Genomic DNA, 22197 nt, shown 5'->3' on the forward strand with positions numbered 1-22197 from the left:
TCCCAAAGGGCTTGTCATGGAAACAGGCACGAGAAAGGCCGGTGTCCCGGGGGCCGCGGGGGGAGCGCCCTCCCGCTCCCTACTGCAGCAGCTTCGGTACCTCCACCTGCCGGAGAGGAAACCCCGTTACTGGGGGGGGAAATGGAAGGGGACACCGGGCTGGTGCAGGGGTGTGGACCCACCGTGGTGGAGCTGAGCCCCTCTCTCTGTTGCTGCTGCTGGGGATGCTCAGTGCTCCAGGGACATCGCTTGGGGACATCCATAGTCATAGAATGGTTTGGGTAGGATGGGACTTTAAAGTCCACCCAGTGCCACCCCCTACCCTGGGCAGGGACACCTCCCACCACACCAGGTTGCTCCAAGCCCCCTCCAACCTGGCCTTGAACCCCTCCAGGGATGGGGCAGCCACAGCTTCTCTGGGCAACCTGGGCCAGGCTCTCACCACCCTCACAGCAAAGAAGTTCTTCCCCACATCTCAGCTCAATCTCCCCTCTTTCAGTGTCAAACCCTTCCCTCTCCTCCTATGGCTCCCCTCCCTGATCCAGAGTCCCTCCCCAGCTTTCCTGGAGCCCCTTTAGGGACTGGAAGGATCTCCAAGGTATCCCCGGAGCCTTCTCTTCTCCAGGCTGGAAACCCTTCTCCAGTAAAGGCTTCGTGTGGGGCAAGAAGCCAGAGGGGCTCAAAAAGAAGAAGGATGGGCTGGGGTGGTGCACGGGTGCAGGACTCTGTCACCAGAGTGTTTGATTTTCTGAAGACCGGTGGGAGCAGCTCTGCAGAGAGGGACCTGGGAGTCCTGGTCGACAAGTTGCCCATGGGCCAGCACTGTACCCTTGTGGCCAAGAAGGCCAGTGATCTCCTGGGGCACATCAAGAAGATCGTGGCCAGCAGGTGGAGGGAGGTCATCCTCCCCCTCTGCTCTGGGGAGGCCACATCTGGAGCACTGGGACCAGTTCCGGGCTCCCCAGTTCCAGAAGGAGAGGGAACTGCTGGAGAGAGTCCAGCGGAGGCTACGAAGATGCTCAGGGGCTGGAGCATCTCTGTGCTGAGGAAAGGCTGAGGGACCTGGGGCTGTTCAGCTGGAGAAGAGCAGCCTGAGAGGGGATCTCATCGATGCTGAGCAATGGCTAAAGGGCGGGGGGCAAGAGGATGGGGCCAGACTCTTCCCAGTGGTGCCCGGGGACAGGACAAGGGGCAACGGGCACAAACTGGGACACGGGAAATTCCATCTGAACATGAGGAAAAACTTTTTTCCTTAGGGGGTGTCAGAGCCCTGGAAGAGGCTGCCCAGAGAGGTGGTGGAGTCTCCTTCTCTGGAGACATTCAAACCCCGCCTGGACATGTTCCTGTCCAGCCTGCTCTGGGTGACCCTGCACTGGCAGGGGGTTGGACTGGGTGGTCTCCAGAGGTCCCTTCCAACCCCCACCATTCTGTGATTCTGTGGGTGTGTGTGAGCCTGCCCCCCTGCAGCTAAGCATCACTCCTTCTCTGCATGAGGAGCTCCTGGATTTCCATCTCCTGGGGTTAAAGTTTAAAGCTGGCTTCTTCCTTGAGTCCCAAACCCTGGAGCCAAACCTGGCTGCTGGAATGAGATGGATCTGCCCACCCCAGGTGCTCTGCCAAGGGATGGATCTGCCCCTTTCATGCTCTCTGCCAGGGCATGGGTCTTCTCCTGTTGGATGCTCTGCCAAGGGATGGATCTGCTGACCCCACGTGCTCAGCGAAGGGATGGATCTGCCACCCCATGTGCTCGGCACAGGGGTTGGGACCATGGATGCCCCGCTTCATACCCTACATTGGAGGACAGTCCTCACCTCTCTGCCACCCAAGTGACAACAGACGTGACCTCAGATCTCAGCCCACAGACCAACCCCGTGGGTGGACCCCACCGTGGCTCTGCACTTGCCTTCTTGAGCTGTTTGAGGTTGCTGGAGCGGATGGCAGCCAGGAGCTGGTCCCGTGAGTTCTTCTCCTGGATTGGCAGCGCCCGGTCTCCCAACTTCCTCTGCGTGGCTGGCGAGAGCGAGTTCCTCAGGTTCTCGTTGATCAGCGGTGGGGCAAGCGGAGGAGGAGGCGGGGGCGGCGCAGCAGGACCCCCCCCTTTCTTCGGAGAGCTTTTGGGGGAAGCCTTGGGGGATGGCTGTGGGGATGGCTTGGGGGACCCCTTGGGCAGGGCTCCGGGCTTGGGTACCTCCAGGAGGTCTTTCTTCTCCCCACGCTCCTGTGCCAGTTTCTGCTCCTGGAGGCGTTTCTGCCTCTGTTTGTCCATGTTTCGGCTCAGCAGGTTGGTGACTGTCATGCGTGGGCCGGCCAGCTCGAAATGGTAGCCCAGCTTGAGGAGCGTGGTGTTTTCCTTCAGGAGCTTGGCGATCTCCATCTCTGTCTTCCCCCCGCAGATGTGACGCTGGTTGTGGAAACGCAGCTCCGTCAGCGTGTTGTTCTGCAGCAGCGCCCGGAAAATGGCCAGGATGCCCTTGCCCGTGATGTGGTTGGAGTCCAGGTTGATGCTCGTCAGCACCTTGTTGGACTTCAGCATGATGGCGATGGCGAAGGCCACGTGGTCGTCGGCGCGGGTGTTGGCCAAGGCGAAGAGCTTGACCACGGTGTTGAACTCCAGGGCCTCCGTGAAGCGCACCAGAGTCTCATTGTTGATGCAGTCCGAGTTGTTCACATTCACTTCCGTGACCTCGGCATCGTTGTTCTTCACCTTCTCAATGAGCTCGTCGAAAATGCTGGAGGCTTCGTCATCTTTGGCCTGATCCGGGGAGCTGGTGGTGGTGGGCTTGGAGGGGCTGCTCGTGGCCGCTGCCTTGGCCTCCTGTTTCTCCTCCGCTGCCTTTTCTGCCTCTGGTTGGGATTTCTCCTTCTCGTCTGGCTTGGATTTTTTCAAAGCTGAACTCTTTTCCTCTTCCTTTTTATCTTTTTCTTTCTTATCTTCTCCCTTTGTGTCTTTTTCTGCCTCTTTCTTTAATCCCGAACTCTTCTCTTCCTCCTTTTTGTCCTTCCCTGTGCCCTTCTTCAATGCAGAACCCTTTTCTTCTTCTTTTTTGTCCTTCCCTGTGTCCTTCTTTGCTGCTGACTCCTTCTCTTCCTCCTTTTTATCCTTCTCTGCATCCTTCTTTAATGCTGAGCCCTTTTCTTCTTCCTTTTTATCCTTCCCTGTGTCTTTCTTTAACGCTGAGCCCTTTTCCTCCTTTTTATCCTTCCCTGTGTCTTTCTTTAATGCTGAGCCCTTTTCTTCCTCCTTTTTGTCCTTCCTCACATCCTTCTTTAACGCTGAGCCTTTGTCTTCCTCCTTTTTGTCCTTCCCCATCAGCTTTTTCTCCATGGCCTTGACTTTGTCGTTGATAGCCTTCTCCTCCTTGGTCTTGGTCTCAGCCTCAGCTTTCACTTTGGGGTCTTTTTTCGGAACGTTTTCTTCCTTTTTAGAGTCTTTCCCCACTTTTGTATCTTGTTTCCGGGCCAGGTCTTTGGAAGGGGCTTCTTTTCCCTTTTCTTCTTCATTCTTGGTTCCTTTATTCTTCTCACTCAATCTGCTTTCCTAACAAGAGAAAAACACCAAGGTGTTACAGAGGCAGATGCCTCCGACCTCCAGACTCGTCACCCCAGTCCCACTGTCACCACTTCTGCACCTCTGTCACACGGGAGCAGCCATGGGGCCCCTCAGGGCAGCACCACAGCTGGAGAAGGTGCATAGGAAGATGCAGGAAGGTGTTGGGAAGGTCTTAGACTACACCTACGAGGGATGAACTGCCCTAAACCAGGTATTTATGAGAGAAACCTGGTGAGAACATCATGCAAGGTCCCCAGGAGGCAGCAGGGAGGTGCCGTGGGGGAGCACGAGGACAGCTAGCGCTGGTCTGTGCTGTGGCAGGGGACAGACCCACAGCCAGGACTCATCAGGGAGGAAGTGACCTGTTCCAAATCCAGATGGTTTAGCCCTGAACACGAGCCAGAGTCTCCTCCATCTCCCTGGCGTGATTTACCACCGCGTGTTCCCACACTGCAGCCCGTGGTTGTGCTTTGGAAGAGGAAAGTTTAACCCAGCTGAGGTTAAAGGGTTCAGGGGAAGGTTCAGCATCTGAGTGCCCCGATTGTAGGCAGAGCCTGCAGGATCCAGGCGTGCCGAGGTCCCGCTGTGGCTCCCCATGGCATCTCTGCTCTCCTTCTGCCTCCAGTCCCTTCCCAAAGGGCTCCAGAGATCCATGAGATGCCCTCCTTCATCCCCCTCAAACAGACGATAACCTCCCTTTGCAGACTGCGCTGTTGGACCCCTTCCCGTCATACCTCCTCAGAGTTATCCTCTTTTTAATCACCTTTTTAACCAGGGATGGATCTACTGCCTCTAACTCTGTGAACCCCAGGTGCTTTCCCAGCTTTCCTAAATGGTTTCCAGCTGGATGCTCTGCCCGGTCCAGAGCCCAGCGTGCTTCCCGTGCTGGTCTGGATGCGTGTGCAAGCAGGGGAGCATCTACAGGTGGTGACACAGGGGACACCGCTGATCCAGCAGTCTCACCCAGCCCTGGGCTCTCTGAAATGGGCCTCCTTTTAACCTCAGTTTGTATTTTTTTGGCTCCCTGGGGGACACGGTGTTTATTGCCTTGTAACGCATGATGTTTTCCCAGCCCATCTTCCTGCCGTGTCCAAAGGCATCACAGGAGGGAAGAGCTTAACCGAGGTTGTTTCGGGCAGATTTTGCTGCACGCATTGGGCAAAGCAGTGTCACCCCCTGCCCCTGGGATGTCCCTGTCCCTCTGTGCCAAGAAGTCATGCAGCAGAGTGCCCTGGACCTCCCGAGTTTTTTCTTTTATCTCCAATCCATCCAAGGCACCCACTCGTTCCTTAGTGGGCCGGCAAACGTTGCTTTTGTTTTGTCTGCCTCTTTGCATTTGCACTCTTCAAAAGCAATTTTTGCCTCGGCTTTTTCACTCACCGCGATGCCGCTGTTGTGTTTGTGGGATTTCGAGGAGCTCAGTCTGGCTCTGGGCTCTCCAGCGCTGACCTTCAGGCAGCGCCTGCATCCTCCCAGCCCGCAGAAGGATGCATCCCCATGGCTCCATGGCTATTTCCTTACAAGCCACCTCTGGCAGCAAAGGATTTTCCTCTTTCCCTTCATGCTCTAGGGTCATTTGGTCATTTGCCTCTTGTCAGCGAAACCCCCTTTTCTCAAGAACCTGAACCCTTGGCAGAACCTGTCCTGTGACTGCTACTGACCACAACAAGCACCAGCAGCTCTAGGATACAACAAACACCTCGTTGCAGCCTTCACCCATGGCCATGGGGCTGGGAAGACTCTCCCAGTAGCATTATTTTGACATCCACAACAGCGTGGCCAGCAGGGTGAGGGGGGGGATTCTGCACCTCTGCTCTGGTCTGCTCTGGGGAGACACCTCCCCCTCCAGCTCTGGGGCCACCAACATCAGAAGGACACGGACCTGTTGGAGCAGGGCCAGAGGAGACCATGGCGATGCTGGGAGGGCTGGAGCCCCTCTGCTGTGAGGACAGGCTGAGAAAGTTGGGGGGGGTTCAGCCTGGAGAAGAGAAGGTTCCGGGGAGACCTTCGAGCCGCTTCCAGTCCCTAAAGGGGCTCCAGGAAAGCTGGGGAGAGACTCTGGATCAGGGAGGGGAACCATAGGAGGAGGGGGAAGGGTTTGACACTGAAAGAGGGGAGATTGAGATGAGATGTGGGGAAGAACTTCTTTGGTGTGAGGGTGGTGAGAGCCTGGCCCAGGTTGCCCCGAGAAGCTGCGGCTGCCCTATCCCTGGAGGGGTTCAAGGCCAGGTTGGAGGGGGCTTGGAGCAACCTGGTCTGGTGGGAGCTGTCCCTGCCCAGGGCAGGGGGTGGCATTGGAGGGGTTTTAAGGTCCCTTCCAACCCAAACCATTCTATGGTTCTATTCTATGATTCTACAAGCACATAACTGAGGACAGATGAACCCCTGACACTGGGACCAAGTTTGCTGTACAGAGGAGGATCCTACCATAAAGCCTGGGTCTGGATTTGGCAGTTTAAACCTCCTTCTCCCTGCTCCGCAGCCAGGGACCACACCGCTCCTGCCCATCACTGCTGGCCCGGCTCTTCCTGGGTGCCGGGCTTTGGCAGCATGGCTTGGCTCTGCCAAAGGTGGCTCTGCCATCTCCATGGATGAGCAGAGGGTGACCTGCTGGGGCTCTGCTAGATGGGGGCCATGATTTCTTTAGGCTCAGATCTACAGCTGTGGGATTAATCTGTGTGTCCTCAGCTCAACCACAGCGATGCCAGCTGCAGGAGGAAGAGGAGAAAGCACCAAGGTGAGTGGGTGGCAACGCAAATGTCATCTTTGCTGCAGGGACTTTAGGACTTCAGGACTTCAGGGACAGAAGGAAGAGATACACCTCTGGGAGATGCAGCTGTGACACCTTTACAAGTTCCCTGGGTCCTCCTAGGGCTGGGACAGCACCGTGGCTTCACCCACTGCCTTGAACCCCCAAATCCGAGTCCAGACCCCCTGGTCTGCAGCCAGGGCTGGCCTCCTCCTCCAGACGATGGCCCGGCCGCGGTGTCATCCCCGGCCCAGGGCTCTGCCGTCCCGGCACTGCTGGCCCTCAGGGACTGCTATTTTGTGGAAAGAACTGGCCCGGCTGTGAGCGGGGCAGCCGTGGGGACTGTTTGTACCTGGCGTATAAACAGATGCCAGCTGGGAGGAGAGAGCTGTTTATTTAGCTAAGAGATTTCTTGGCTCCCCTGCGCGAACCTAAACAGGCAACAGAAAGGCATATGCCAGAGCCTGTCCGTGTGTCCACACAGCCCCACAGACCCCAAAGACCAGGGATGGGGCCACTAGAGGTGCCCCAATGCCAGCACCTCCCTGTCCCATGGGCTGCAGGGAGCAGGTGATGCCACCTCCTCTGGCACTGAGCCACCAAGAGGTGCCCTGTTTCCAGGGCTGGAGGGGTGCAAGGATTCCCAGTGACATCCTGAAGGATGAAGGAACATCAGTGACATCCATCGGTGAAGAAAGAGCCATGTCTCCCGGTAGGAGGCTGGGCAGGAGGTGTCGGAGGGATAAGGACTCTGCTGCCTCTCTCTGTCCCCCCACACCAGTGTCCGACAGAGACTTCCAAAGGTGTTTGGGGATGTCCCAGGTTGGAGGTTTCTTGCAGGACCCTGCAAGAAGAGGCAGTTGCCCCCCAAAGGCTCTGCAGCCCTTCCGTGTCCACAGGTGTCCACTCTGATGCCTCCAGTCAGGGCCAGCAGCCTCATCTCCACACCAAGCTCTCCAAAAAACCTTCTCCTTCCCATTTTGAGCTCACACAACTTGGCAATGGGGAGCCCTGAGTCTCCCCTGAACTCCCTGGGCCACACAAGACCAACCAGAGCAAAGGCTTTGGCCAGGAATGAACAGATCCTGGAGAAAGGGAGGAAAACCGCCGAGAGAAGGACCTACAACATCTCCCATGCTCAGAGAAGGCAACAAATTTCTCCAAACAAGATGAAACTAGAGCAAAATAAGATGCGTAGCAAATCCCTGCTTTGTAAAGCTGCTGGGAATGTCTTGTTATCACATCGTTAGTGCTGTTCTCATTAAAACATCCATCCACAGATATGTTGCCACATGTCCAGGTGCTGTGGCTTGGGGCAGGTCTTCAGGAAGGAGGGAACTAGACCGAGAGAGCAGGACATGGAAAAGGAGTTGGAGGAAAAGGAGCCAGCTGTGCCCCTGGGCAGGGGAAAAAGGGAAGGTAACAGATGTCCAGAGGAGGCCACGGAGATGCTGGGAGGGCTGGAGCCCCTCTGCTGTGAGGACAGGCTGAGAGAGTTGGGGGTGTCCATCCTGGAGAAGAGAAGATCCCGGGGAGACCTTGGAGCCCCTTCCAGTCCCTAAAATGGTTCCAGGAAAGCTGCGGATGGACTCTTGATGAGGGAGGGGAGCCATAGGAGGAGGGGGAAGGGTTTGACACTGAAAGAGGGGAGATTGAGCTGAGATGTGGGGAAGAAGTTCTTTGCTGTGAGGGTGGTGAGAGCCTGGCCCAGGTTGCCCAGAGAAGCTGTGGCTGCCCCATCCCTGGAGGGGTTCAAGGCCAGGTTGGAGGGGGCTTTGAGCAACCTGGTGTGGTGGGAGGTGTCCCTGCCCAGTGCAGGGGGTGGCACTGGGTGGGCTTTAAGTTCCCTTCTCACCCAAACCATTCTATGACTCTATGTGCAGTGACCGGCCACGGGTCTTATTGTCACCACAAGCAGTGTTTGTAGGATCACGTGCATCCAGCAAGTTTGGGATGCGCTGGAAGGATCCTGTCAAAGAGCTCCAAGTTACTGCAGAAGGTGCTGTCTGGCAGCAACGGGTAAGAGGTGCTCAAGCTGTTTCACTTAAAGCAGAGCTGCCTTGATCCTGTTCCCCCTGTCCCTGCTGGGGAAGGCCCTCTGCAAACACCTGGCTCCAGCAGCAGCAGCAGAAGGGGAGGAACTGGGAGCAAAAAGTTCCAGGCAAGAAATCAGATCTGTGATTCTAAAACTGAGGGTCTTTCTTATCTGTCTGTCTCTGCCTGCACGAGACTCTCCATCCCTTGGTGGAGACTGGGGACATAGGATCATAGCGTGGTTTGGGTTGGAAGGGACCTTCAAGTCCATCCAGTCCCAACCCCTGCCCTGGGCAGGGACACCTCCCACCAGACCAGGTTGCTCAAAGCCCCCTCCAGCCTGGCCTTGAACATTTCCACGTCTCTCAAGCCAGGTCAGAAGCTGGTCTTGGCCCTGCCCAAGGCCATGTATGAGCCCAGGAGGGAGCGTGCCTTCATCCCCTCCTGCCCTCGCACCCATCCCCGGGCTCTCGGTGTTCTCCACCAGCCCGGCTCCATGCAGGTGCCAGCTCCGTGTGGTGACACCAGCCCAAGCTCCGCTCACTGGTGACAGTGACCAAAGTCCTCTCCTCTGAGCTGGAAATGAAGGGTGCTGCTCCAGCTGTAGCTCAGCAGAGGAGCTGCTGGGAGGATGATGCAGAGAAAAGCCTCCTCCCCCCTGGTCTTCAAACCCTGGCTGTCCCCGCAGCCACCAGCGCACCTTCTCCTGCAGCCCAGGCCACCGGCCAGGCTTGTCTCCATCCGCAGCGGCCAGTGCCAGCCCTGTCCCCTCTCCATTGCCATCTTGAGCCTTGCCCGCTCGCTCCTCTCCGCCGCGCTGACATATTTACCCTGGGTACCTAGAAACCAGCGCCGCTGCACCCCCTCCCGTGCCATTCCCTCTGCCGCGAGCACCGTTATTAGGGGAATATTTTTACACAGCGTGTCAGACCTTTAAAAATAAGCCTAATGAAAACAGCCTGGTACTTGGCTGATTAATCACCAGTGTTTTGATGAACTGAAATGCCTTCCCGTTTCCTCTAAATAGACTAAAATGAGCATTGCCATTGCTTGTTAGCATTTGTAACCCTCAAACCCACTCAGATGTTTCCTTAAAAGGCAAAGGAGACTGGGAACTTCTTGCCTGGAATCTGAGCGTTCGCAGCCCCGCTCCCGGTGCCGGGCGAGGGATGGGGCCGGAGCAGCCAGACGAGCTGGGGATGGGTGGGAGTGGGGCAGAGGGGCTGCCGAGGTCCACTGTGGGTGGTGGGGATGTGAGGGTGAAGGGAGGTTCTCGTCTCCTGCCCCGAAAGCTCCACACCTCGTTTTTGGGGTAGAAAAACGCTGCTTGGGTGGTGGGTATCGATCTGGCTGGCTGCTCAGGGCGGTGAATGGGAGCTGGTCACCCTGCTGCGCCCAGGTTTCGAAGTGAAAGGGGAACACACTAGAGAGGAAAAGAAGAGGATGGGGAAGAGGGAGAGGGAGAGGGAGAGGAGAGGGAGAGGAGAGGAGAGGAGAGGAGAGGAGAGGAGAGGAGAGGAGAGGAGAGGAGAGGAGAGGAGAGGAGAGGAGAGGAGAGGAGAGGAGAGGAGAGGAGAGGAGAGGAGAGAATGGGTTACCCAGGGACTCACCAGTCTGTTCCCAAGCTGGAGGGAAGGGTCACTTTGTGGCCTGGCTGCTGCTGTTACGCCAGTCCCTGGCAGAGGGGACATATGGAAATGTGTTTGTGGCAGAAATGTTGTGTCTTTGGAAGGGGCCAGCTCTCACCCGCCTGCAGTTATTTCCAGAGGCATGTCCTGGGAAGAGTCCCTCGTGGCCCAGATCCCCAGGCTGGACGTACTGCCCCACCACGCCAGCCGTGTCCTCGGCACAGCTAAAGAACAAGACCCGAGGATGGAAGCCTTGGGCGGCATGTGCTGCCCAGCAGCTCCGTGTTGGCTTCAGGGAGCCGTGCCCATCTGGGTCCGAGGAGGGCTTGGCTGAAAGGGGGAAGCCAGAAGAGTCCAGGATGGCTCCTCCATGAGGGTCACTGCTGGGGACATGTGGCATGCTGTGCCCCGTTTCCTCAATGGGACTGTCAGCAAAAGATCTCGGGGCCAAACCTGCACCTGCCGTTCACATGAAAATGGCTCCAGAAATAGTGAATTCAACCCAGGGGCTTGACACTGATTCGGTCTCTAATGTCACTTGCAGCTCTGGTGGCCTCTGGAAGCCAACTGCAAGATATCATCCCCCAGCTGGGAGACATCACCCTCTATGAGAGCATCAAAGGCACGAGAGGGGAAGCCTGAGCCAGGATCGGGCCCGCCCCAACCATCAGCACCCCTGGAAAATCCGGTTGGCTCCAAGGTGGCTGATGGCTCCAGCTGCTGCTCACTGCGGGGGACAATGGGGACACGGGCTTCACATACAGCTGAGCAGAGGGGCACGGTCCTCGCCTGCATGGGGATAACTGTTCTTGAGGAATACGAGGGGAAAACATGGAGGAAAGTGAGAGGGAAGTGTTAGCACCTTCAGAAACTGCCCACAGGCGGAAATTTCGCCTGTTTAGCCAAGTCAGCTGAGCTGCGTCTCCTCTCGTAGGCACAGCTCTTGCCCCTACACTCTTGCACGCACCAAGGGTTTATCACTGTTTATAACCAAACCGCCCTACACCAGCTCACGGCCCTCCTAAACCAAGATGCAGATGTGTGCTTAAGAACGACTGGACCAGCTGGACTTAATTAATCCAGCAATTATTTCAGCCACACGGGGTAATTTCTGCATGTGTCCACCAGAGCCCATGAGTCTTCTCCTTGCAACTCACTGCCTCCCTCCTCTCCAGAAACTCCACCAGCAGAGGCATTTAGGCATGCTGGCTGCCTGGCACGCGGCTTTGGCCACCAATAGAGACCCTCCACCTAAAGCCGTGTTCCTCGCAAACCAACCAGAATCCCTCCAGAGATGTAGGGCTGGGGGATAAAGCCCAGGCCAAGAGACTCTCCCTTTCTCCCAGCCTCTGCTGGGATAATAAATTTCTCCCACTGTCAACAGGAGGTTTTCCAGTTCGTCTCTTGACAAGGCACGGCTTAGGCAACAGCAACCCACCAGCAAAGCTCCATTGGTCCCATGCAAATCCTGAGTGATGGAGAGGCTTTGGAAGGTGGGAGAGCGGGGAAGTGGGGGAGCCCCAGGGATGAGGGGAGACCTCTGAGAGACAGAGAGACAGCTCACCAAGAACTGTCGGTCAGGGGGCTGCCAGACCAGACTGGAAAGAGAAGGAAACTGGGTTTGGTTATTTGATGTAGAAGGTTTAGGCATAATTATGGATCCATAATTAACAAGCCAATCTGGAATCACTGCCTGAGGGGTTTCAGTCTGCCCTACACATGCTATCGAGTCCTACAAAGGTCTCCAGAGCCACCACGAGACTCTGAGATCCAACCCACAGCGTGGGCATCTGCATCATCATCTGGAGACACCTACTGAGTTGTGTGGGCTCTAAAGGAGCCCCAATGTCCCCTCTGTCCTGCCCAGCCACCCCAATTCCCAGCCAGAGATTGAGTGAGGCATCAGCATCCCACCACCCCTCAGTGTGACCACGGGTGAAGGGTGCTGAGGAGGCACAAGCCACATGAGAGCTCCCAGGGGATGGGGATGTCTCCTGAGAGTGTCCCACAGCTCGAAGTCCCTTGAGGTGGCCAGTGTGGCAAAGGCAGGTTGTTTTGCACTTGACGTTCCTGGGTATTTGGGGACCCACTGCCATTACTCTCCAGGCATGTGAGAAGGTTGCTGGAGCCAAGCTAAACCACAACAAGCTGGCCAAGCTGCTCCTTTCCTCCATTCCTCTGCCAGTTTTGAGTAACTCGGGGACAACTCAGAGCCAAGGACATTCCTGGAAAAAATGCTGTGTCCTTGGCCGAATCCTGAGACCTGCTAAACCTGGATTGCCAGAGACCGGCAGAGGAAGCGGGACCGTGAAGCTCCTGCTGACCCAGGACAGCCGTGTCCAGGTCTAGGTGACACCCACCCACTCACGGGGGGACCTGGCATGGTTCTACCTGCAGCCGTGCTGGGGTGACCCTCCTGGTCCTTAGCAAAGAGCAAACATCGTGGGCCGGTGCTGTGAGATCCCCTGCTCGCCCTGCCCCCGAACGCCCCACAGAGCTCTGACCCCAATGGGCTCCCTGGTGGGACCCTTCCCCGGCAGCAAAGTTTCTCTCTTGGCATGTTTGGGGATTTTTGGCACAAAGCAAGGGTGAAAGGACCTCAGCTTCCAGCGCTGGGACACACGCAGACCTAGTATGACCCCCCCAGACTCTATGTGCTAAAGCGATGTAAACAACTTCTTGCCCTGTCCCGCCCCAGCTATTACTGTTATTTTAACGAGGAGCTCAGTTATTCCCCTTCCCTTCTGCTCAGACCCTCCTGACCCCAAATATCACTGTCTCTTTGCACTTCCCAGGCCAACGTTTTTAAAAACATCCTCCTCCTGAGATGCAGAGCTGTTCTCCAGAGACTGGACAACTTCTGGCCCTGACTTTTGTCTTGCTTTGCCTTCATTGCTGAATTAAGGCTGATAACAAACATTTCAACTGGGTTTCCTTTAATAGAAGAGCTCCAGCCCTTCCACAGCGACATGCAGCCATTTCCAGAAAGCCCTTAAAGCCGCTGGATCCTCTGCAAATGGAAACTTGCTTCTCTAATAAAATCTGCTTTTAGAAGTTGGGTTTTTACTCCTCTATCCATCATATTCCCAGCCCCTTCTCCTGGCACTGCCATGGATGAACTGGATATTGCCAAGATGAGACCTTTTCTCTGATCGCCTCCTCCTTGGCAGAGGTTGCCAAGGGCAGTGATCCTCAGTGATTCACACCACGGCCACCTCAAGGCTGGATTTCTGCCTGGTGTGCTTTCTGTGGGCAGCCCACAAAGAGCTTTCCTCAGATTTTGAGGAACACGATAACTGCAGTTCAGCCCCAGCGCGTCTTAAATCCCATCTCCCGTCCTCTGTGTCATGGGGGCTGGATGCTCGAGTAGCAGGACTCTGGCTCCCAGCCTCTTGGGACTACATGGAAAGCATCTCCTGGCCCCTTGCCCCCATGGGTCCCATCAGCCAGCCCATGGGATCATCACAGACACCCCATGGCATCACCAGTGGCCGTGGGTACCCAGTGTGGGAGGATGAATCAAGGTCTTTGAAACGGGTGAGATGAGCCCCAGCCCCAGGTGCCCACTGCCCAAATCAGAGAGCTGGGGTGCTGGTCAAAACCCTTACCAGCGTTATGAGAAACAGGAGCACTGGCTCCTCGGGCTCCTACTCCATGTGGGAGCTGTAGCCAGAACACAGCACTTCATGAGATAAAGCAGGGCATGCCAGGAGTCACGATCTCCAGTTCTCAGAAACAGAAGATTTTCCCTGAAAGGAAGTAAACTGCAGCTCCCTTTCTGCTGCGGGCAGATCTCGTGGCTGTGAGGGTGCTGGTTCCCATACTGGCCGTAGTCCCCCTGCCAGGAGGCAGGACCACTTGGAGCCCTCGGCAGCATCTAGCAGGTCTTGGAGCAAATTCTGACCCAAATATCTCAGCCCTGGGCTACTCAACCCAACGCCAACGGGCTGCATGCAGCAGAACACCCCTGTCACCCTGGGCTGTCACCTCTCCTCTTGCATTTCTGAAGCTCTTCTTCATGTTTTCAACCTTGTTTGTACCATGCTCTGGGCAGAGGACAGGATTGAGCAGGACTCGTGTCACCTCACGGCGTGGCTGGTCCACCCCATGGCTCCGAAACAAGAGCCCTGGTACCTCCCGCCCCGGCGAAGCGAGGTCCTCTTGCCCCACCATGCTGCGATTCCCACCATGGCAAAGGGTGGGTTTGAGCGACACGACCGGATAATCCCGGCGTCCTGCTGGGAGCTGAGTCACCGAGACCATTTTAGCATCCAAATGATGTCATAACTCTGCGAAAGCAAGCGATACGTAAAGGACCCCAGCTCTTTTTCTCCCTCTCTATGTCTATCTATCAGCTCAACATAAACAGATAATAAATCTCCTGGGCAGCGTGGCCCATATAAGCTGAACACTCCAAGCATTTCCATGGATTTATCCCAGTCGTGGTTTATGTAAATATAGGATTCAGCTTTTTACTCCTTTTTTTTTTCAGACTGACTAGAAATTCAGCTCTTTTTCCTGCTTGTGCCCTTAGATGGACCGTGTCTCTCCCAGACAGAGCGTGTCCTACGAGTCGCTGGGAACACTTTGTGCTGCCCCTCGCCCCGGTCACAGCAGAAGAAAGTTCCTGCCACCGATTCCCAACGGGGTTACAAAAGCACCAATCTGGCCCTGAGGTTCCTTCTGGCCCCGTTTGCTCAGAAATGCGGCTCCAATGCGGGGTGCGTTGGCTCCTCGCTGGCTTCAGCTGTTCTCTACTGCAGATCCTCCAGTTATCTGTCACGGGATGGGTCCTGCTTCTCGTTCCGCCTCGGAGATCTGGTTTATCCTCTGCTGCCAACTGACAGCTCTCGCTTCTGGAGCTCGTCCTTCTCGTTACAGGGTTGGTACGTTTTCAGGAATGAAGGAAACATCTGAGCGCAGGCAACGGCAGTTTTCGTTTCTGAACAAGGAAAGGAGACAATAACAGGGCTCTCCTGGACGGGATGTTCTGCAGCCCTGGAGAGGCCCCAAAGCAGAGACCATCTGTGGCCTCCTTTAAGGACCAAATACGAACCATTCGACACTGGCCCAGGTTGCCCAGGGAAGCTGTGGCTGCCCCATCCCTGGAGGGGTTCAAGGCCAGGTTGGAGGGGGCTTGGAGCAACCTGGTCTGGTGGGAGGTGTCCCTGCCCAGGGCAGGGGGTGGCACTGGGTGGGCTTTAAGGTCCCTTCCAACCCAAACCATTCTCTGATTCTATGATACCTTTGGTTTCCTTCAAAATGTGGGACTATTCTGGATACCCCTGGCTATCGTAATGCAAAGACCAGGGAGCCACCAGCTCTATTCCCACTCTGTGCTGGTGGAAGGATCCACACCTTGGTTCTCTGCCCACCCCAGAGTGAGGCAGGTGCTGCTGGAGACGCACCAGGAGAAAGGATGCCCCAGTGTCACCCACCCCTTACACCTCTTTTGGAGGCCAGGAGCTGGGCAGAACAACAACATGTAGAACATAAGAAGGGGGTGAGGGAGCTGGGGATGTTCAGCCTGGAGAAAAGGAGGTTGAGGGGAGACCTTCTCGCTCTCTACAACTCCCTGAAAGGAGGGTGTAGCCAGGGGGGGTCAGTATCTTCTTCCAAGGAACTGACGATGGGACAAGAGGAAATGGCCTCAAGTTGCACCAGGTTTAGGATGGATATTGGGGAAAATTTCTTCACTGAAAGGGTTGTCAGGCCTTGGAAGAGGCTGCCCAGGGACGTGGTGGAGTCACCATCCCTGGAGGTATTTAAAAGCCGGGCAGATGTGGTGCTGAGGGACATGGGTCAGTGGTGGTTTGGGCAGTGCTGAGTTGATGGTTGGACTTGATGATCTGAAAGGTCCCTTCCAACCTGGACAATTCTATGATTCTATGTTCTGCTGAGGGAACAGCAGCTACCCGGACTGCTGGAGACCTGCCCAGGACATGGTTAAAAGAAAGGCAAGAGCTGGGAAGTGGTGAAGACTCTTGGAAGAGAGAAGGAACAATCTTGGCGTATCGACAGAACTGGTTGATAAACAGAACAGCAGAGTTTAAATACATATGTGTTAGTCACAGACTGGTAAGATGCTTAAAGAATGATACAACCACTTCTTTTCCCTTGTTTGCAATTTCCCTCGAGTCCAACCCAGCTATTTAAATGTGGAGCTTGTTTTTCCTCCAGATACCTTCACGAAAAGATGACAAGCTTTGAGCATTGATAAGAAATTTAAATACTAACTTGTTTTTCCCTGCTGTTGAGGAAGGGCTCGTTGGTAGGGACCTTCACATTTCATGGTATCTCCCTCCACATACAGCCACCAGTAAGTGGGTTAAACACCACCCTGCAGTGAGTGCCAACCCCAGTAAACTGGAAAGGAAGGCAGGACTTTTTACAAAACCTCATCCTTGTAGTCCTCACCCATGGCAATGGGACCTGCTGCCCTCTGGCACCAGCACCCTTCAAATGTGCTGCATTTGGATGAAGTAAACTCCCTCCCAGGTCACTGCTTTTCTCTCTGCATCAAAAAACCTGGCCATGAGGAAGGGTGTCCCACCACTCACTGTCAGCTGTATGCAGCCCACACCAAAGAGTGCTTGGGGTCACAAGGATGTCCCCAGGAGCTCTGGGCCAGGCAAAGCAGGGATAGAGATGCAGGGACCTGGACTAGGAGGGTGCCCTGCCTGTGTGGGGGGAATGGGACATCCAAGAGGAAGAGGAAAGGCATTGGAAGACACTTTCCTGATCCACCTCAACTTCTCCTGTGGGAAGGGTGTTCAACCTTCAGGAGCTAAAAATACAGGGATCATCTGCACTGTGCACAGTTGGCCCTGGCTGGGCACATCTGCCCTGGCTTCCAGTGCTCAGAGCCTTCTCCTCCAAGGAGCTGCTGCCAAGGCTTACAAGGAAGGAGTCATCCACCATGTGTTGCTAAAAGAAATGGTTTAGAGGCCCCAGAATGAATCCCCTCCAGCAGCAGGATAATGCCCTCACATGCAATTTCCCTGCATTTTCCCAGCCATCCCTGCTTGAAGCAGCACGAAATCAGTGCAGCCTCACTGGGAGGCGGGACTGGGGACTCTGATGGGACTGGGACATCCAAGTGTCCTCTCCTTACAAGTGATATTGAGGGAAGGAGGCTCCATCCACCCGCAGGAAAGCTGGTGATGCTGGAGAAGGAGAGTACAAGGAGGGGCTGCCTCTGCCACCGGGTGCTCAGTGTTTTGGAGCCGCCAGGGCCCTGCGTTGAGGTCAGGTGGGAATCCACGGAGAGGCAGGAACAGCGGCAGGTGGATTTTGTGGCATGTTTTGAAAAGTAAAACCTCCTGCTATGGATATGGCAACCGCTAAGGAGCTCTCGTCCACGCGGCCACCTGGCCCCACAGCACACGTGGTTCACATGGAGCAGCGGTCCTTCCCATGGGGTAGCTCTTCCCAGACAGGTCCCCCCAGCGAAAGTATCCCTGAGGGGATTTGGAGGTGACTGAACACCAATGGGAAAGATGGGGGTATCTCCAGGTTGTATATCATAGTGCTGTATGCACGGGTACATGCTTTTTAAAGAAGATGTCACCAACAGCAGAGGAGGAACTGGACAAAACCAGACTAGATGTCACAAACCCATCTCCTCCTACGGCTCAGCTGCCAGAGAAACCCATCCCGCAGAGACACCCGAGCCCCTCTCCCCTGGCACAGGCAGCTTTTCCTCTTCTGAACAGAAATCTCAGGCACGGAACAAAGATTTCAGGTAATAGCTACACCTCCAGGTAAATCATCCTTCGGTTAATGCCACGGTTTCAACTTTACAGCATGTTTCTATCCTGAATTTCTCTCTCATTTTTGTCTTTGCCTCCTACAGAAAGAGCCACGAGCTATTAGAAATCACAGAAAGGACCTTAAAGCCCATCCAGTCCCAACCCCTGCCCTGGGCAGGGACACCTCCCACCAGACCAGGTTGCTCAAAGCCCCCTCCAGCCCGGCCTTGATCAGGTCATCTCATCATTTATCTGCTCGTGAATATGAGTTTAACTTTGGCTCCTGTGACACAGGGACCTACAAGAAGGCCTCGTTCAGTGCATCCGAAGAGCAGCCCTGTCCCAAGCCCCACCGGGGCACACTTGTTGAACTGGGGTATACTTTCACTCGCTAACAATACAAAATGAAGATTAGTTAATTAACACATCACCAAGACATGAATTTGGCTTCCCAGTGCGGAGAAGTTAGGGCAAAGCTCACGTCTATTTTGGGCTGTTTATAAACTGCTTCCTAGTTACCCAAGTTTGCCCTTTTCATCACTAAGAAGACGTGCTATTATGTAGTTACAATATTTCTAAATATACCCACTTCTCCCAATATTTAGAAAGAAACGGGGGTGCCTGGAGCCAGTCCAAGAACAGAGCAATGACTGCAAGAAGAACCGCGAGATGGGCACAAACTCAACCTTTCCCTTTAAAATACCTTATTTTGCACTTTGGATCAATTCCTGCACATCCCAGCTTACAGCCAACGTCCCACCAGCAGAAGGAGGGGGCAAAGGAGGGAGGGAAGAACACAAGGGAGGAGGAAAAATAGGTAGGGAGAGAGGAGTGCGGCCATTTGGGTCAGTGTGGTGCCGGTCCCGGTCCTGGCAGGCTGCGACCCAGCCACCTCCCAGCTCTGCAAAATGAGTTTTAGCAATAATGGTACAGTCCAAGGCTCCACCGCGGAGCTGGGCTGGGAAATCCCTAATATTTTCTATCCTCAGTGCCTTCATGCAACTACAGACCTATAAACTCTCTGTACTGACCTGTAATCTCTCTGTAGTTCAAGGACAAGTATCTAACCTCCTGCCCCTCCCCACTGAAGAGACACCACAGACGCAGGATAACATCTTCCAGATGTCCAGAGGGCCAGTCCCACTGGAAGGGCCTCCCATTCCTTCCCTGCGCTCGTGCCCACGCTTCCCTTCGTCCCCTTCCCTTCTGAGTCTGCATCTCACTTACAAAGGTTTCGCTCAATGGATTTAATTGGGGTGCTGGGGGCTGCGTGGGTTTGTGATGCACGATGCTGGGAGGCATCCAGGGAGAGGGGCAGGGATGGACACCCCCAGGGTGATGCCACCACTGTGGGTGTGCAGCCACATCACCAGTGTTGGCAGGCACAAGTGCTCCGCTGCCTGCTGCGACATGAAATCCACTGATACGGGAGAGGGATTTGTCATCGGAGGCCTCGGTGCTCTGAGCAGCTGGGAGAGAGCTCAGGAGCCGCCTGGGATGCTCGGATGGCTCCGTGTTCTCATGCCATCCTGCAGCAAAACACAGCCCTGCGGCTCCTCGGATGGAGAGAACCATCAGCTTCCTGGGCTGGTTTCTGCGATTGCTTCTGTGGTCCGATAATCCCATCCCTTCTCTTCCCTTCCCATCCCTTCCCATCCCGTCCCATCCTGTCCTTGTGCCCCACAGTGGAGCAAAGGCCCTGCTCCACCACCACCACAGCCTGACCGGCATTTTCTAGGTGCTAATCCCAGCTCCTAACAATGCCAAGGAGGAAGGGGTGGAGGATATTTTTTTTCTTGGCCTCCAGGGACTGAAATAGAAGAAGAAAGTCACTTCTGCCATATCCAGTTACTGCAATGCAATCTAACTGGGCTAGTTTCACTGATAAATTTGACCGGCAGCCAACTTGCTTTGTCTTCCATGGCCCAAAGCTCCTGAAGTTTGAAGGAGAGCAGAAGGAGTGCTTTTCTCAGGACCTCGGAGCTGTAGACCCTCTCCCAGGACACCTCTCCTCCCCGTGCCATCCCCTGCCACCATCCCCATCCTCTCCTGCAGCACTGACACACACACAGACTCTCAGGTGGCTTCCAAATATCAGAGTGTTTGCAATTTCCTAGCTCTCTTTTTCCAAAAACCACAATTTTCCTCTCTTCCTCCTGATCATGGACACTTCCCAGTCCCAGTCCCCACTTGGCTGCTCATCTTCCCACGGTTAAAAACAAAATAGCATCGCTACTGGCGCCAAACACAAGAGTTCCTCCCTGCCTGAAAAAGCAGCTTTTTCAGTGCCAGCTCAGTGCTGGCTGCGAGCTGGGATCACCTGCAAACCAGTGCAAAACCCCGTGGCGGCGCTGGGATGACTGGTCCCACACAACAGCATTTCTCTTTGCAGGTGGGTTTGTCCCGCAGCGCCTGCAGTTCCCCACCACGGGGAGATTTTCCACCAGCCCACCGCTGGGAAAACAAACCCAGTGCCCTCGTGGTGTGGGACACGGCGCTTTCTGTCCCCCCGCCCACGCTAATGCCACATATAGAAGGTGAAGGCTGAGAGTGCTTTGTCCTCGCAGCCAGAAGAAAGCTCCCAGCGTGGAGAGGGGTGGGGGGAACTATTCAACCCCTTGTTCCAGTCTCCAAAATAAACCTTAATTTCTCCTACAGCTGCAATTTTCATCTTTTTCTTGCTGTTTTCACCCAAGACCCAGTCGGGAGAGGACCCTCCTATAATAAACTCCGTACACATCCCTAAAGAGCTATTTCCAAGTGCTCACGGGCAAGTTAGAGCTCGGTTACTCTGTTGGGAGATCCAGGGTGCTGGAATAGGCAAGGAATCGGAGCTGGAGGGGTGCCCAGATAACCCTCTGCTCTGCTTACGCTGCTGATCCTCCTCAGCCCCGTCCTGTCCCGGCAGATGCGAATCCAGCCTGGGATATGAAGCCTGCCCGTGACTACACAGATAAACACCCACAGAGTCTCCTTCTTTCGCTTTCTGGCTCAGCCCTGCCGTGAAAAAACAGGGAAACCAAATGCTTCCCAGCCTCCCACGCACGAGGCACATACCAAATATTCTTAGTGCAGAGGTTAATAAATGTTACAGAGAAGTGGGACTGGCTCCCACTAAGGCAAAAAGATGAGAGGGACTGGCACAAAGCTTTCCAGCTCAAAGCAAGCTATTAAAGGATCTGCCAGGTGCAAAGGAGGAGAGAAATGTACCCAAATCAAAATAAAAGAATGAATTTTAACTGAACAACAACGAAACAAACAGCTCAGGGCAAAATCTGCTTCTCAGGGTGATTTCCACAAAGCAGCAAACTTTTTTTTATTCCACAAGAGCCAGTATCAGTTTAAGCTTTTCCACAGGCAGAGCTGAAGCAACTGAGAGTCCGGAACTCTCTGAAGGAAAAAAAACAAGAGGAGGAAAAAGAAACGCAGCCTGCAGGATCGCTGTCACAGCACTGGCCCCTCTAGCTGCCTTCTGGGGGTACCATCGCTGCTCCCAGCCCTGCCAGAGGGTGGTAGAGCAGAGGCAGAGAGAAAATCCCCGGCACCGGCACAGGTTTTGGCTTTGCCAGTGACACTGGGATTTCAGGAAATATCCCGTTCCCTCCTGGAGTGCCTGGAGCAGCTCCTGCCTTGCTCCTCTGGCCTCTTACACGACAGCTATTCCTGGTCAGGGAGCACAGCACACCTTTCTCAGGGTTTGTGTTTTCCACCTCATCCCCTACAACAGCCCCGTGGGGTTCACGGGGTTCTGCATTTCTCACAGAACCAGGCTCGAGCGTGGGGAGATGTGACTTACGTCTATGGACTGTTCCCTCTGAATACGTTTCCTGGTCTCCTTTTCGCAGTGATTGAGCACCGTGTCGCAGTTTTGTGGGCCAGGCGGGGAGTTTTCTGTTTGGTTTTTCTGACTGAGCTCCAGAGGGATGCTTCCATCCGCATCCACCACATCCAGCTCCTTTTCCAGCTCTTCCATCTCTTCCGGAGACAGAGTTGACAACAAACTGTCAATATCCGGATCTTCACTAACTTGTCGCCGATATTTGGCCACTTTGGACATCTTGGCTCGTTGGCGAGACACGGTTGCGGTTGTGTGTGGTACCCAAGGAAGGAGAAAAAACAGAAGCCGAAGCTCCACCACTGCTTCCCCCAGCAGCAGCAGGTGCTGAAGTGTTAAATCTCAGCAGCTCTCAATCCTCGCAGCCCGGGATATAGTAGTTATAAAGAGGGGACACCCCTCGGCCCAAGAGTTGGCCAATAACAGGATCCAGCCGCGATTCGGGTGCTGGGAAGCCAATGGAGCCCAGCGGGAGGCGGGGAATGGTGCTATCAGAGGAGCCTGAAACCCGAGGACATTCCAGGGAACCATGCAGAGCTGCATGACCAAATTTAGTCCGGAGCATTTAGCCTTTTAAAGGCAATGGGCCAACCTAGTGAGAAAACAGGCAAAAATGCACAAGCCGGCAGGCTGGGGATCTGGGGGTGGGG

The 22197-nt window shown here is 54.9% G+C and overlaps 1 protein-coding gene across 1 annotated transcript; it reads right to left on the reverse strand.

Annotated features, from left to right (window-relative positions):
- Positions 1-79: 79 nt before the first annotated feature.
- LMOD1 (leiomodin 1) lies at positions 80-21905 on the reverse strand. The gene is made up of 3 exons (XM_074163403.1): positions 21509-21905; positions 1904-3538; positions 80-106 (listed from the first exon to the last, which is right to left on the reverse strand). The coding sequence occupies exons 1-3, from the start codon at positions 21767-21769 to the stop codon at positions 80-82; spliced, it is 1923 nt and encodes a 640-aa protein (XP_074019504.1). The 5' UTR covers positions 21770-21905.
- Positions 21906-22197: the final 292 nt, after the last annotated feature.

This window comes from Numenius arquata, chromosome 24 (genome assembly GCF_964106895.1).
Source record: "Numenius arquata chromosome 24, bNumArq3.hap1.1, whole genome shotgun sequence".
NCBI classification, from domain to species: Eukaryota; Metazoa; Chordata; class Aves; order Charadriiformes; family Scolopacidae; genus Numenius; species Numenius arquata.

Coding starts and splice junctions, on each gene's coding strand:
- LMOD1 (XM_074163403.1), bottom strand. CDS start 21,769: ATGTCCAAAGTGGCCAAATATCGGCGACAAGTTAGTGAAGATCCGGAT. Junction 3,539..21,508: donor AGAGGGAACAGTCCATAGAC/GTAAGTCACATC, acceptor TTCTCTTGTTAG/GAAAGCAGATTGAGTGAGAA. Junction 107..1,903: donor ACCTCAAACAGCTCAAGAAG/GCAAGTGCAGAG, acceptor CCTCTCCGGCAG/GTGGAGGTACCGAAGCTGCT.